This window comes from Tauraco erythrolophus, chromosome 1 (assembly GCF_009769465.1).
Source record: "Tauraco erythrolophus isolate bTauEry1 chromosome 1, bTauEry1.pri, whole genome shotgun sequence".
Classification (NCBI taxonomy): Eukaryota; Metazoa; Chordata; class Aves; order Musophagiformes; family Musophagidae; genus Tauraco; species Tauraco erythrolophus.
Window position 1 is genome coordinate 116,777,359 of NC_141465.1, and position 16,828 is coordinate 116,794,186.

General features: G+C 45.2%; 1 protein-coding gene across 1 annotated transcript; it reads right to left on the bottom strand.

Moving 5' to 3' along the window:
- Positions 1–1,903: 1,903 nt before the first annotated feature.
- On the bottom strand, positions 1,904–12,426 carry IL17D (interleukin 17D). Its single transcript, XM_086613411.1, has 3 exons — positions 12,223–12,426; positions 11,778–12,076; positions 1,904–2,219 (listed from the first exon to the last, which is right to left on the bottom strand). Exons 1-3 carry the CDS (start codon positions 12,235–12,237, stop codon positions 1,904–1,906), a joined length of 630 nt encoding a protein of 209 aa, XP_086469537.1. The 5' UTR covers positions 12,238–12,426.
- Between the last annotated feature and the right edge of the window lie 4,402 nt (positions 12,427–16,828).

Sequence of the window (16,828 nt, forward strand, 5' to 3'; positions counted from 1 at the left end):
AGGGAACAGGTAACTACGTTTAATTGCTGCAGCAGCTATGCAATTAGCTGTTTTCTGAGTAGTATAAACACTTTATGACTTTCTTTGAACCCTCCTTTGAGAAACCCCTTGAGTTAGAAGCATCACAATCTGAGGAAACACAGATATCAGACAAGTAGAATTGCAGAGAAGCATCTGCACAAGAAACACGGTTATAAACTTCAATCTGACATTGTGATGGGAATATTTTATTGGTTTCTGAAGTTCTCAGAGTTGTTTTAGGCTTTGCAAAAAGCTATACAGATTGCACTACAAAAATATCGTTATACTAAACTGAGTCATAAAAAGCAGAGTCAATAATTATGCACCAAGAGGAGGAGTTGTCACATGATTTTCATTCTCCGTTGTCAATTCTGTTTAGCTCACAGTCTTTCCATTCTTCAACAACACTCCAAAGGAGCATGTGTTTGTGTAGCTTCGGAATTTTCTCCACTATGAATTAAGCCAAATGTTGTGATTCTTGATGGAGCAAATACATTCCTGCACATGGTGTTTATTCTTTTTTGTAATGATATTGCAGTCATGATCCTTCAACTGTAGAAGATACTCTTCTGCTGTGCATTCAGAGATTTACCAACTTTGGCATTTGTGGCCCTCTGAGGAGTTATGCTCATGCAAGGTATGCCTGGTTATTCCTGGTTATCATTCACTAGACTGAGTCAACCTGCAGTCCCTTGTTCTGGAAATGGAAGGTTTTGTGTATCTAGGCTTTCTCGTTAGGGCTTGCCATGAACTTCCTGTAAGCTGCAAAGATGGAAGACTGCTCTTCTGCAGACTAACATCTTTTGCAGGTGATAGTTACATGTAGCATAGGGAAAAATGAGTAACACTAATGGTATAAATCAGTTGGATTTAACAAGTTTGGATTGACTGGGACTCACCTCAATGACCCCTGTAGCATCTAGAAATTAAGACCTAGCCTGTTTACTCATCTGCAGTGTACTTGAGATGAAGCCTACCCTTCATACTTATTCTTCCAATGGGGAATCTCCTCTCCTAACATGGAAAACGTTTTGTCCTTTCAACTGTACAGAATAAAGTTTTGTCACAAGGAACAGTTAAGTTGTTAATGATGAATGATCATTATTCATAGATCATGAATCTAATACAGAATTCTTGGGACCCAAACCGTGTTTTTTCTAATTGATATTTTCTGTGCAATTAGACTTAGCCCACATCAGAAAAGTCCACTACAATCTTACAATATTCTAGCATGATTTTTCTCAACACTTTTGTACCCTTAGCAGTTTGGCAAGTTGAAAATAGCAAACTCGTAGAACGTTCTTTCATGAGTGACTCAAACTCAGCAAGGGCTTCCTTGCTACAGTGTATAAATAGCCAAAGATGTAACAGCCAAGAACACTGCTTGGAGTTGAGGTATGCAATATAAAGGAAGGCTCTCCTAAGCCTGAGAAATTATCCTTCTAACTGCTGATTTGGCACATGTACGGCAGCTATGTGATTTTTATATAAAAGTATTTAAAAGTAGAGTATAAGAGACTCCTTAAAAATATCTACAACCAGTAGTCTGCTATAGTAAAATCTAGCATGTCTTACAGTTGCATCATCTTCTAAAATTTACTGTGAATAAGCAAGGATAAAATGTTCTACTTTAAAAAAAAAAAAAAAGCTACATTGGAATTTGCAACTAATACTTACACGAACTAAAGAAGTTCTTAATATGAATTGTCATCACTAATGATCTGAGTGACTGGACAAAACTTTCCATCTCATAACTGAAAAAACTGTGAGTAGAAAAAGAGAGTAAAAAAGAGGGTAAGTTGATGTGTTTGCTGCTGTGGTGCAGTTTCCTGAGATGGTGAAATGATGATGAAGCCAAGCCTGTAACACCACTATATATTATTCATTCTGATGACGGCTTGTTCTGGCTTACCAACAACTTCATTTCTTGCTTATCTATGCTGGAATTTACACTTTCGGCCTCTTTTTCTTGCTCAGGTACACAAGTGCAGCCCACTGGGATGGTGACATAATCTTCTGTGTAGACGTAACGGCCCCCAGCACACGACGACGTGCGACGGAGGATGACTGTTGGCATGTACACAGGGGTGCTGCGGAAGTGAAAATTCTCCTCACCAAAGATCCCCATGAGGCAGCCTTTGCACAGACAGTATGCTTCAGGAATGTATTTAGGAAATCTTGTGGGATCATACGAAATTCTGTAGGGAAGCAAATAATAAAGATTCATTAGTATCTCTAAAAATAGCTATATTAATCTAGAAAGCATGATTATAATGTGATTTGACCGTAAACGTTTTATAATGTTTTTGTTTTCTTTGCCAGAAAAAAAAATAGCTGTATCCGTTGCTGTCTGGCTTCTTATTTGTAAAGTGTAAAGAACACGAATAACTGACAGAAATGATCAGGTCCTGCAGTGCACGCTGAAGCATGAAGTGACTGGCTTTCTGAAATGTGAGATTTAAGGTTTTAGCAGAGTAAGTTTTGCATTTTGGACTGAATGGGTAAATAAAGCATTAAAAAGGACACTTGGGCATTTCCAAACTTTTGATCTGCCTTGAGTTCTTCAAAAATTGGTACAAATCCTAACAATAACATTAACACATTATTATTGTTGAAGCTACAACATGATGTTTTAAAATTTTACAATTCAAATAGAATTAACTTGTACAATTATTTCTGCAATAGTTTTTGCTCCCTAGTATAGCTGGGGTTACAAAGGTGCCTTCCTCTTGAAAGCAGAATTCTCTGTTTCTTTCTCTAATTCACCTCCACTGTTTCTTCCTCTAACCAGAGAGTTACATTTGCGTGCCCACACTGAGATAAACTGCAAAGTTAATGTTCTTTCTGCCCTCTCCTACTACATTTTGACGTAAAGCATTGTTCCAAAGCTTCAAGAGTATAGCCTCTATTTTTTGTTGTCTTACAGTCTGTTGTTTCACCCTTTCTTTTTGTTTATTCATCTCCTGTCTCTGGAAATTCCTGATGAGCAGGAGCTGGAAAGCTTGTAACCTAAGTACAGCTTGGACCAACAAAGTCCAAGTTTCAACATTCCTCTCTGGATGTCACTGGACACAGAAACAAAGATGGGATACTATGGTCTCAAGTCATACAGATCCTGGCTGACCTATAGCCATTGCTTTTAGCAAACAGAGTAAAAGCTGATAAAGTCTGCTTGTTTTTTGAAATAAAAGACTAAGTACACAGCAGAGTACACATACTGGAGTGTGTAGCCACGCTGCCTGTTGTGGTGGTGATGTATTTGTTGATTTGTTCTTTACCCGCTTTTCCTGCTTGTACTGGAAGTAATTGCTGGGCATGGCTGTAACTTGTACATGATGACAACTGTCATCATTCTAGAAAAGATGTTTGCACCTCCAGAAAAAGAGCATTTTTTAATATGTTTAACTCCTATGCCAGCTGTCCTCTTTGTACCTGTAAGCTTCCTGCTGATCGCCTCCTGCTCTCACGCTGTTACAAAACCAGCCCTGCTTCAGCCACGGTTGAGCTGTGCAGCTGGAGAGGGATGACGGCCCTTTGGCTGGAGAAGCGTTCAGCCCAGAAGCACTGCCAGCCACCTCTCGGTGCTCCTCCCGCAGAGCCCATCTCCGCTTTGGGAGGATGCTGACCCTGAGTATGTTACCAGAAGCAGGCACCCACCTGTCAGCTAACGGAAAACCCTTTTCTGCCCTTTCCCCCTGCTCCTCCTTTCACAGCACACTGTTAGACCTACACAAGGTGCACAGCAGAAGCATCCTACAGGCTGTTACTGGCATACAGAGAGCATGAAGACACGTTGGGAGGTCACCTAGTCCAAATGCCTCCACGAGGCAAGCTCAGATGTATTCGCCCATGTTTGTGCAGCCTGTTCTTAACCTCCAGAGGAGATCCTCAGCCTGCCCAGAGGCTCTGTTGCAGTATTTCACCACCTCTTTACTTGGTAAGTTTTCGTAACAGTGAAGCAGAGCATTTTTTTTCTTTGGATGGGAAATTACAGCAGCTGAGGCTAAAAAACTGAGTAACAGTCAAAGATTTGATATGAGGGAGAAACGTTCAAGCCTGTAATGTTTACTCTGATGTGCAGTGCTGCAAAAACAGTAACAATTCTTGCACTGGGTTTTAAACCATTCTCTACCTAGGATCAGGATAGGACCACCACAGAGTCGAAGAAGTGCGGCAACTATGTAAGAAAAGTGAATAATTTGAATATTTGTCAACAATATAATTATTTATGGAGTGATACAAACTGAGTATACAATGCCCTCCTTCCCACAGCAGTTTTCAAAATAACCAATTTTGAAAAACAAAATGGACTTAAAAGTGATTCCTAAATTGCATTTCCCAGAACCCCATCAGGATTTGTACCACTTCCTTGGGTATCAGGGCGTTGGCCTTTTATCTTTTCAGGTGGTCCCTGAGATGAGAAGAGGTTTCAGCTGTGGAAGAGGCAGTGTAAGCCTGCCTTGAGCTCTGATTACACAGTCACTTCTAGTCAACAAAATCCGCACTTGCCAAAACAGGCAGCCTGGCTCTCCCTCTTGTCTCTGCCCCTGACTTGATGCTAATGTTCTTCTGGTCACAGGATGGATCAGGGATTCATCCAACTGAAAAGTAACCTCATCAAAAGCTGGATTTTGGTCCTTAAGCTGTCCTGCCACATAAACACAGAGCCCTACACAAACAAGCCAGAGGGAACAAGCAGCTGTAGATGGGGGCAGAAGGGAGCTGCCAATTTCAGGAGAAGCAACACCGGTTTTATCAGGTTAAAAGAAATACGGAATCACAGCTTTAGCCGAAAACAAATTTGATTATTCTGCCATCAAAAAAAGGATACTTTTTTTTTTCAATGGCCATATAATCTGGATTCTTTGTATTTTTAAGGAATTGGATTTCCTCACAGAAAAATCTGACCAGTTCTCTCATAGCCAGACATCTGTGATGTCGCGGATATTTTTTGCAAAGCTCCTCTGTCCCATTTATACTTGTTTACTTTCCTCAGGAAATACCTTCGTGTCACAGGATCTCACACCCATGTGAAATAAAATGTCTGGTAGCCAGCAGAAGGGAAGAAAGTGGAATATAGGCTTTTCTACCGTGGTACATTCCCATTTCAAACCCAAGTGTGAATAATTTCAGTGAAGGATTGTTAACACACCATATGTCAAGTCACTGGAATTTCCTCTACTGTATTATCTCTAGCACCTGGTTTATGATGTTACTGGAAAGCATAAACGTGCTTCTGGATGCAAACATAAGAATTTTCACTAATAACAAGAGAACACTGTCACTGGAACTGTGGTCTACAACAAGCTTCCCCTCCGAATTCCCATACGGCAAAAGTCAGGCATAAACGAGGGGTTTTTTGGAAGGGTAGTGTGGTTTTCTACTTTCTGTAGAAAAATCTCTTGTATTCCTAAGTTTGCTGTAGATACCTGTACTCCATCTGTGAGGACTGGAAAGAATCAGAGAGGAACCAAACCGAAAGATGGATTCAAAATAGAGACATAGTTTTGCATCCAGATCAGAACTTTAAGGCTGAAGACTCAAAGTAATGCCTCCTGAAATTAAATGCTGAACTCAAATGTCACTAAACCTCAGAGCCATATCCAAGGTTCTGCATTTTCAGCTCAAATCTGTTAAGAAAGGCCGTATAACTAAAGCCTCATTTTCATCTTTCTAGGCAACCCAGCCTGATTTGGGTCTGAACTGCTAACAAACACCAGTAACCTAGCTGTATAGGTGCAGTTGTGTGACCTGCTTCCTCTGTTTTCCTGTGTTGAACATCATCACTCTGTGCATATAATGACCATGGCCTCAGTTGCTGTAGTGATGCATCTCCACTACTCCAAGCACTACAAGTGATGTTTTTACGTCTTTTCCTAGAACAGGGCAAACATGTTTGATGAGGTTAATTAACTTGTTAAAACACATACTCCAAGTTCCCACTGACTCTTCCTTGTAAGCAGAGAAAGATGCACCTAACTGGGGAGGACACAACAGAAGCAGCTGGGAAGAGTAGTGGAGGACCAGAGAAGTGCAACTTTTTTCTGGCACCCAAGTGTCCCCTGCATCCTTGTGTCATTTGTTGTGGCCACTGCTGCAAACCAGACAGCCCAGCCACTTCGAAGAGGGCTGCCCTTGTCCCATGAACTCAGGTTAGGGGTACGTGGGCTAACGGCACCTAGCCAGCGCCCCTGATTTACAAACGACAGGAGCAGTGAGCTATGCTGGGCTGCTATGTTTCAATCTGCTGGAACAAGAAGCAGGTTTGTACTGAACTGGAACTGCTAATGAAGTGTGACTAGTTCTAGACTGCTTTTCCTTATGACCCTACGAGTGCTTTGAGAGCTCCCAGTGAAAAACAGACTTCCTGCTCTTTATGTACTAAGCCTGGAAACTCAAGAGAAAAGTTTCTGTCAGAAATAAAACTCTTGCAAAGACTTAATCTGTCTTGTCCTGTCCTCCTGTTTCCTATGTAGTATTTTTAATAATATTATCACTTCATAGTTTCCAAGCTTCTAAATCTGGTGGGTCAGATGCTGTGCTGGGGTAGGCAGATACAGCTGACTCCTCAGAAAAGCACTGTGAGCACTAGGCTAACAGCTGGATGTTATCAGAAGTCTAATAAGCAGGTCATCATCCCTTTACTTTGCACTGTGAAATATTTACAGGATTAAGAGCTAACAACTTTTTTTTTTTCCTCTTCTTGGCAAGACATTTATTTCTCTATGGCAGGCGTTATTTTGTTCACATTATGCTTAGTTTGGTTTACATACAGGTAGTAAGTACAGTGCTTGCATAAAATAGCTTAGTGCTAACAGTGATTTTCTGAAGAGTTGTACAATTGTGTACCCAAATAAAAAGGATGTCAGTTCTGTGTCCCCTTGTAACCCTTCTCTTGGCTGTGTCTTTGGGATATACACACTGCGCCACATGATAATGTTAAATCCTGAAAAATGTCTTGGATAAGGTTCTTGAAAATCATTGGAGTATTATTTAAAGGAATGCCTCTATCGTATGACTTTTTTCAAAACCACTGCAGACAAGCTTAGCTTTTACCAGTAAAGACAGACTTGCCTGTATTACTTTTATTAAGATTTTATGTAGATGAGCATTAAACCGTGGACACTTATAAACTGAAACTGGTTTTTGAAAAGCAGAAAAACCAAGATGGGCAATGTCTGAGAGAGGAACTAGTTAACGTGGGCTTTCACGATCAGATCAACACCAACAATAAAAGTTAAATCTTTCTTTTACTGAATGTTGATTCCTAGAGACCCAGTATAGGAAAGGATGCTGAGAAATTTCGCTGATTATTTCACCTTACTGTACAGCAGTAAATAATCTTCCACAGAAATCATTACCTCTATGCAGGCTGTAAGAAGTGCTTGATTATTTTTCTAGCAGTGACAATTTGATGGATACAAAACAAATAAACAAAAAAAGGCAACCTCAGCCTTTGCAATCCAAGGCTCTAAACTCATCTCTCAATCCAGTAAGTGAACCCTTAGTAAACACAGAATTAGGCCCCTGAGACAGACACAGAAGCCATGAGATTTGGAAATTCAGAAACAGGAATGACTTTTTGAATACACATAAAGATTTTTTGCTAAATTAACACAGAAGTGTGTTTGCAGAAAAATCAGAATATACTCCTATAAAATAGACGTGAATGCTATTATAACCTTAAGACAATGGAGAATAAAAACAGATCTGATGTATGCAGCTGATTAACGAATGGCACCTGCGCTCCGCAGCACCATGAATGGAATCATAAATCCACACTACCTGTAAACCTGCCATTAACTTCGGTGAGATCAGATTTTTAAACCACTACCTCAGGCTTAAATGATCAGACCCTGCAAACATTTAGGCACGTGTTTAAAATTAACCCCCTTTTTAAGGCTCTTGTCCGTGAGCAACTTGTGTGTGCATCTCTGGAGCTAAGCTTGTGTTGGTAAAGATTCACCATGTGTATGGCTTCTGTAAATTTTAACCAGCAGCATCCATCTCGTGCTGTCGGCAGGGACCCGTAGGTGGTAAGACAATCCCTAGCACTAATTCTTGTAAAGCAACTGTGAACCATAGCGATAGTCAAGGACCATAGCCCTTGACAGTAACTCCTTGTACAAGCAGGCTTTCGGGATTTCATTGACTGAATGTCATGTAATACTACTGAAAATGGCAAGCAACTCTCGGATAGATGTCACAAACTGGCACACAGTCAGCCTGATGATTTCACAACCTGATGATTTCACAGCCTGATGACCTCACAGCAGAGCTTCTGCTGCTGGCTCAATTTTTTTTAAAACCTCAGTAATTCTGAGACCAACTTCCTGAAGTGCTGAGCGAACCCAGTATGCTTAAGATTCACTCTGCTCAACTGACTTCAGGGAACTCTGCTGTCTCTTTACAGCTCTGCAGAGTGAAGTGCAATTTGTGCGATTAAACTTTGTGCCCTGAGTTAAATACTGATCTCCTGTGGCCATCAGGATGGAATTTCGGTATCAGGCAGAGGAACTAATACTCTTCCCCTAACTTTTGCCTCAAATACCAATTGCTGCTTGCTGCCAACAGCAAGATCGTGAACCAGATGGATCTGTGGTGCAATCCATGTGCAACTCCTGCATCTCTGGATTGTAGCAAGCCAAAAATGATGTAAGTCTTGATTTTTGTATAACCAAGTTAAAGATCAAGTAATAGAAAATGAATAGTAATCGCAGAACAAAGACAAGGAAAGAAGCCACACAAGCATTATCTGTTCGTTGAGCCAATCAAACCTAATTCTTCCATACTAAACAGAATTATAAACTTGGATATATGCAATGCAGTAGGGTGAACGTTATACACTGATCTCCAAGTAATATATTTGATTCTTTCTCACAAATGCTGATACAAAAAAAAAATCAGTTGAGTTGAACTGAACGGTCAGGCGAGCAGAAGAATTACAAGAAGCAGTGTGAAACAGCTGGGAACAGGTGCCTAGGGAGATGTGCAGGGGAAGGTAAGTAGAGCCACACTTAATACGTTTATTATTAATGACCTGGAATAGGGAGTATAAACAGTGTGTTAATGAAATCTGCAGATGGCAACAATGGGAACTGCCGCAACACCAATGGAGACAGAGAAACCGCACGAGATATCTCAGACATTAAAACCAGGTCAAAAAGAAGAAAGACCCTTTGTGCACAGAGCAGAAATCAATTGCACTGTAACTCTTTATGGACAGAAAAGAATTTGGAGAGCAGGATGTATGTGAGACGTTGAAATAGGTCAGGAATCTTGATTCAAGTTTCAATGAGTCAAAATTCATGCTTTGAAGGGTGTCCTATCAGGGTGTACAACAGGGAGCTGCCTACAGTTAATTCATTGCTGGGTATTCACTACTAGAACAACTTCAGTGATTCACAGGCAGTCCAGGAGACAGCAACGGATCTTGGCAAGATGACTGAAGGGGAACAACTCATGAGGAAAGATTAGAAGAATTAAATGTATGTAGGCTTGTCAAAAAAGTTCTGTGTTATAGGAGAGAGCTGTATGCAGCTTTTCTGAATAATGCCCCTGCCATGGAGAAATTGTTGGGATCATCTAAATGGAATTGGTCAACCATTGACAAGCCATAATGTGCCATTACTTAGAATCTTTAACGGAGAGTTGCATGTCCTTTTTAAAGATACGCAATGGCTCTCATGGGATTTGGAAGCTTGCTTCCAGGGTAGCTAGAAGAACCACAGATCAGACCAGATCTTCATGCTGCTTTTATCTGTCATCCAAATCTGTGAAATAACAGGTTGTAATAGCAAATGAACATTACTGTTCATAATGAGCAATTTTATATTTTACACTTTCATTACACATCTTGCAATGTCTGTTGCTGTCTCATTGCACACTAACAATACAGTAAAAATAAGATCGAGAAAAAAAGCTGAGCATAAGATCTGTCAACTAGACAGTGTACTCAAATGTCTGCATCCTAGAGAAACAATTTTTACTCCTAATATAATTTTAGATTCTGCCTTTGACAGTGTAATACTTTTTTTTTTCACTATCTTTTAAAATTTCTAGTGTGGAGATGTCATCAGGTTACTTGTATGCGAATGGCTGGTGGTCTGTTTAAATAATTTTGATGGAAAGTACAGTGGATTTACAGTTTCTTAATAAAATTTTTGTAAACCAGGCCCCAACTAGCAGCTGGTTCTCTGTTGAGAGGTAAGCCTATACAGAGCTTCAACGGAAAATAAATATCTGCCCAGCAAGATGTGAGCATGGAAGGCACTGATTTCAGACCAGGAGAACAATTTTCTGATAGCACTAGTATCTGGCAAAACCAATGTAAAAAAAACCCCTAAGTCTAATGGTAGGTGTTCCGTTCATCATACTTGCTTTTTGCACACTTAAGTAGCTTAAAAAATCCTCAGTCTGCTTACTGAAAATGTATTACTAAAAATATTATTTCTAAAAATACTTTGTTTCTGAAAGGCCTTTTGAGCAAATAAGGCATTTTTCTCTCAGTAGGATTACTTCTTAAACTAAAAGCGGGCAAAAACCATGCCACAAAATAAATGTTTATTGGAGATCACTAACAAGGAGATATTTAAGTTTGCTGAATACACAGTAATTGCATGAAGGTATACACGAAGGCTAATGTACAGAATCATACAAACACAGAATGGTTAGGGTTGGAAGGGACCTCAAAGATCATCTAGTTCCAACCCCCCTGCCATGGGCAGGGACACCCTCCACTACACCAGGTTGCAAGAAAGTAGCAAGAAAGTCAGTTCCTTTTAAGTTTGCACATGGTTTAGCTTCCTGTTGTCTGCAGTGTCTTTACTGAAAGCTGAAAACAGAGAACCGGATTCTGTCAGTCTTATTCAGACAAAACTTGATAGTGAGAATGTGATCACACAGTTTTAGTGTTCTAGAGCAGTGGTTTCCAAGCTTTTCCAGCGTTACCTACAGAAGTGCAGACCCTCGTTTTGTGTATTAACCAGCCTAACAATAGATTCACTTTACTTAATTATTTTTATGCCCACTTAGAAATAGTCTGTCAGCCCCTGTTCCACCTCAGGGGATGGGGTTTTGCACAGTGTAGGCTGGAAACGGAAGCGCAGAAATCGCAGTACTACGCTGCTACGGCAAACTGGACAGCGAGCCCCTGGGAGCGTTTGTAGCGGGGTACGGGAAGGTACCGGCTGTGCTGGCCTGCAGCCAGAGCACGCACAGCGCGCGGGTGCACTTCGGACACCAGCGCCGTGCCGTGTCTCAGGGAAAACACCTGAGCCCCTTCGGGGCTGCTACGAAGTCAGGAGGGGCTCTCCCGGTGCCGGTCCCGCGCCGAGGGTCCCCTGAGCGGAGCGAACTTCACAGATGACAATTTGCCGACGTGACTCCGGGGTGGTCTGTGCTCCCGAGGGGGCGCGTGTGTGTGCGGGCTCCATCTCACAGCCTGCTCCACCTCATCCATTTTCCGTTTGCTCTTCCTGCCCATTAGACGTACTCCTCACACAAGCTGGTTTTACATATTTACCTTATATCTGCCTATTTAGACTTCCACTTTAACGCCTTTCCGTCGGCACCCGCGCCCCTCACCCCAGCCCCCGGGCACTGCGCGGGGAAAAGCTGTGAGCCCGCCGGGCAGGCGGGGCGCAGCGGGGACCCGCACAGGGGAAGCGGCCCTCCCCGGCCCGCCGGGACCCTGCCGCCGCTTCGCCCCTCGACGCGTCGGCAGCCCCAACTTCCCCCCGGTGCCCCGCAGTCACCTGTAGGCCCACGGCGACGCGCTGCGCAGGTTGACGGGCAGCCGGAACCTCTTGTCGGCGGCCGGGCGGCCCCCGGCCGGGCAGCTGGCGTTGTGCTGGCGGCCCGGCGGCTCGGGCTGCAGGGTGTGGTGGAAGGCGCTGAGCATGCCCGCCGCCAGCCGCCCGTACAGCTGCTCCAGCAGCTCCTCGGGCCGCTCGCCGCAGGTCCGGGTCCGCGCCGGCCGCTTGGGCGCCTTGACGGCCTCGGAGCGGAGCGGGAGCAGCGCCGCGCACAGCAGCGCCGCCAGCGCCGCCCGCACCTGCAACGACGCCGCCGTCAGCGGGGCTGGGACCGGGCGCGCCCCCCCGCACCCCGGAGCCCCCGGCCAGGGGATCGGGGCGCTCCCCCCGGGCCGCCCTGCCCCGGCCCCGGCCCCGGCCCCGGCCCCGGCCCGCAGCCCCTTACCCTGCCTCGCTGCATGGCGCTCGGGCTGCTGGAGGAAGACGAGGAGAGCGGCGGGCTGCGGAGCCGCGCCGTGCCACTGGCTCTCTCGGCGGAGGAGCTGTTGGAAAAGTGCCCCGCTCCTCACTGCATCTCCCCTGGCTCCGCATGCCAGGAACATTTTAGGCTCTCACGGAGGAGGCGAGCGCTCAGCGCCGGCAGCCCGCCGGTCCCTCGGTCCGCACGGCCCCACCATCCTGTCCCACCGCCCCCGGACACCGGGGACAGCCCCGCAGGCACGGCCGGGCTTGGGCCGCCGCCGGCCGCCGTCCCGCTTCCCTCAGCCCGGCCGTAGCCGCCCCGCGGCGCGACCCACCCGGCTGCCCCCGCGGGGCTGGGGGGGGGGTCGGGGCCCTTCGCGGCTGCGGGCGCGCCCCGTGCCCCGCTCTGCTCTGTCCGGAGCCGAGCGCTCCCTTCCACGGCGTTTCGTACCTGCGGTCAGGCAGCCACCAGCGGCACGGAGATGAGCCGGGCTCTCCTCAAGCCTGCTGAGCCCCTGAGCCTCCAGTGGGACCCGCTGGGCCAGGGCACGAGACTGAGGCAGAGCCAGGATGGTTTTGGCCCAGTAGGAGCCAAGGTGTCTCGGATGATGAGAAAAAATGTGGGGATTTCTGGCTGAAAATAGCACAGGTCTGACTATGCAAGCACAGCAGAGGAGGGGATTCCTGCAGTCCAGATTCTTTCAGCCACTTTGGAGCAATTGGCACTGTCCCTTGTAGGGGTCTGGTATCTCCAACATGCCTAGGTCCAGGTGGCACCTCTGGTTCATTCCTCCAAAAACAGCCCTGCTGTGTAAATCCTCCAGCAGGCGCTGGGGTGATTGAAGTCCTGCATGAGGACCGGGACTGGTGAACATGAGGCTGCTTCGAGCTGTCTGTAGAAGGCCTCGTCCACTCGTTCTTCCTGCTGAGGTGGCCCACAGCAGACACCCACTACAACATCAGTCTCCGCTGAGCAGAAAGTAAGCCCGCCTCAGTAGGTGAGAAATTTGCATTGTACATAACCCAAATGAGATTGAAGTGAGTCCTGCCTCAGCGTCCATTCTGTGCAGGTTTACCAGTACTTTTAATAGACGCATAATGCAACCTCTTCAGGGTCTCTGGCACAACCCACAAAAATGAGCATCTGTAGTATTCTGGGTCATAAAAGATGTGGTCACTGAAACATTTCGCACTAAAAACATCCTTTGGAATTCATCACTTGATTTAAATATTTGGTGCACTATGATTAAGTCCTGCACATCTATTGAGGCGTTTGGTGTAAGGATAGTTAAATATGAAAATATTGATCAGGAATAAGGAAAAATAGGTTTGTAAGTCATACAAGGATAGTGAAAACCCAGCATGGTACCACAGAAAGACATCAGCTTCATAGCCCATACAGGAATTGAAACAGAATGGTCCAACATTCGTAATGGGGTGAAGTGCTTGATTTCATTGTTTCTGAAAAGTGATTGTGTTGAGTCGAAGTGTGATTTTTACTGGGTTTGGTACCTTACGTATCACAGGTCAGTATCACTCATGAGCCGTATCTTAACATTGAACTGTACAGGATTTGAATCAGGTTTCGACTCTGAGGAAAGACTTTCTTCAAATTGAGTTCAAAACTCTCCTTTGCAGTCGTATCCTCAGGTGACAGACCGAGGCAAGGCAGCTCTCCATTTAGCCCAGTCCAGTCCAACCCCCTGAGCCCCATGCTGCACCTGACCTAGAGTTACTTCAGCACCAAGTGGTATGTGTGACAACACAACTAATATTTATCATGACAAATGTCTTTATATTACTCTTCCTGTGATAAACCAGTATCTTTTCTCAACGCTTTCTGAATAGCATGAGGATGTCACAATGGACTTTATACACTTCTTTTATATGCACTGACATTGCTTGGAGAGAACTGGCTCAAAAAATCAGAGCAGAAGGAGAGGAAACCACGGCACAGTTGTTAAATTGCCAGTGAGTTTAAGGTTTTGAGTCTCATCTAGATGACCTCATTCTGTACATTAGTTTAATTGTGTTATCTCGTTAGCAATGTCATTGATTGAAATAATAAGAATCACAGAAGGGCAGCAAATGAGATTCCATTTCATGGGAACTGAAAGAGTGCTGTGCCAGCTCTCATGGCATAGTCTATCCCAGAGACATCTGGATCATAAAAAATTGGCTTATATAATTTAGCAAAACATAGATTCTACCATGACGTTGAGAAGTTACTGAGATATTATTAAGGTACCGGTATCATTGTCATTGACTTTGATTTATAATTTTCTGAGAATTTTTTAAAAAATCTATATAATGAAATATTAGAAAAAATCTTCAGTAATAAAAAAGCTTGTCCTGGGTTTGATGCAATGCATGGTAATATTTCAATCAATAAATTCAGAATAGCAGCCATATGCACCTTTAGGTGAATCTGTAGGGAATTCCATGGCTCATGGCCGTTTCTAAGAGAAAACAGACAAGGCAGTGAGATGTTTTCCTTCAATGGCCTCAGGTGAAAATTCCCAGCGACAGGGTGCTGGCATCCCACCTGTGCCCTTGACAACAGCTGATCCCATGGCAAGATCTGTACGGAGCCCACAGACTGTGTCCTACCTCATCCCGCTGACATCCTCTTGCCTCTTTGTAATGGCACCGAGCCGCCCTTTTGTGAAATATGGCTCATTGTTTTCATATCCTCTGTGACTGGCTCACGGCCATTTCTTGACAGCAGCCACTCCTTCCCGTCAGCCCTAGAAGGACCTTGGAGCGGGAAGGCCCCTCCCACAACATGCACAGGGGCCAATGTGTTGTTTCAGATGCCATTTCATGGCAGGTAGATGCCATTTCTGACAGTCTCAAGGCCCATGTGTTTTCATCCTGGCCTGCGGCTGGCTGGCAGGACAAGCCACCCCTTACAGCTTTCCCAGCAATGTGTGACAACAGGGAGCCCTTGCCCACTGCATACATGGAGATGGCTGTTGTTGACGATGTCATACCCCCACGTGTTTCATGCTGTTTCCAGCTGTGATCAGACAGTTGTCATGTTTTGAAACCACCATACTCACAGGATCTCAGAGCACCCTCTGACTGACTCCCTGCTTCCTGTATGTCAGGAAGTGTTCCTGCGTAATACACAGATTTATAGAGAGACATTTCTGTACTTACATATGGACAAGTTTCCCCGAAAGACCACACAAACAAGAACCAGTCAATGGGTTCGTGAATCAGAAAACTTTATTTTGAGAGAAGTTTCACAGGGAGAGGGTAGGTGGTTGTTGTGGGTTAGGCTGCTCCAGCAACTAAACCGCCCCACCCCCAGTCGTTGACTCACCCTCCCCCAGCCCCAGGGATAAGGGAGAGAATTAAAGGATAAATGGGATACCCGTGGGTTGAGATAAGAACAATTTAATACAGATGATTTAATACACAGTGTAGATGCTCACCACCCCCTCGTATGCGAAGCCCATCTCGTCCCGAAGCTGCAAATCCCGGACGAACGCGAGGCCCCGAAATAGAGAGGGGCTGAGAGAGAGAGAGAGAGTATTCCAAGAGTGGGAGTACTGGGAGAGAGAGAGAAAAAAGGCAATAGAGCAAAAGCACAGCAAGCACAAAAGAGCACAAGCGGCAAAAGAGCCAAAGCGGCCAAAGAGCCAAAGCGCAAAAGCCCTTCTTTCCGACTGACCCTCGCTTTTATACTGGGCATGACGCTGCATGATATGGAATACTAATTGGCCAGTTTGGCCCTCAATCTTAAGTTCCACCACAAATCACAAGGGGAATCGTGTCCCCCTTGTCCCAACTATGCTCCCCCCTTATCCTGCCGTGCTTCTGCACTCCGGCACACTGAAAAGTCCTTGGAGTTTCACGTCCAACCACAAATATCAACTTGTTATCAGCATTCTTCTCAGAGCAAGCCTCTGAGTAAAACCAAAACATGGAGCTCTTCTAGCTGCTAAAGAGAAGAGTTAACACTGTCCCAGCTAAAACCAGGACAGTGGTGCAGAGCTCCCCTTGTCCATGGGTCCTGTGAGACTCTGCTGCAGGACGGACTGTGGCTGTAGAAGATACAGTAATATCACTAACCGGAGCAGCCACCCTCTGTTGCCATGGGCAGCCCCTGCTGCCCTGCCTGGGGCTATCCTAGCCTCATGCCAAGACTGTCAGCAGTCCTACATCTCCCAGGCAGCCAGGAGACACCCATCCCAGGCTGGCTGTGTCACCAACTCCACAGTGACATGGGCCACTGACAGCCTGCTGTCAAACCACGATGTGGCATCATTGGAGTTGATGCCAGGGGCTGGTGTCATTTTTTGTTCCTTATCTTTATGTCAGTGTCCTTGTAGAAAAGTAAAGAATCTCTCTGGCTGAGTGGCTGAGGACAGGAATGTGCCATGGTCTGGTCCTGCCCTTGTCTGAGCCTCCAGTTCTAAAAGACAAAGGAAGGAACAGCTGCCATTTGCTCTTGGGAGGGCAGCAGCCCTCCCCTCCCTGCCCTCCTCCCTGCCCTCTCACCTCAGCTCTTGCTCACCCACCTGCTTGCCTCCAGTCTGGGCTGGCTCACCGCACAGCCCTTTTTATACCTGTCCTGGGTG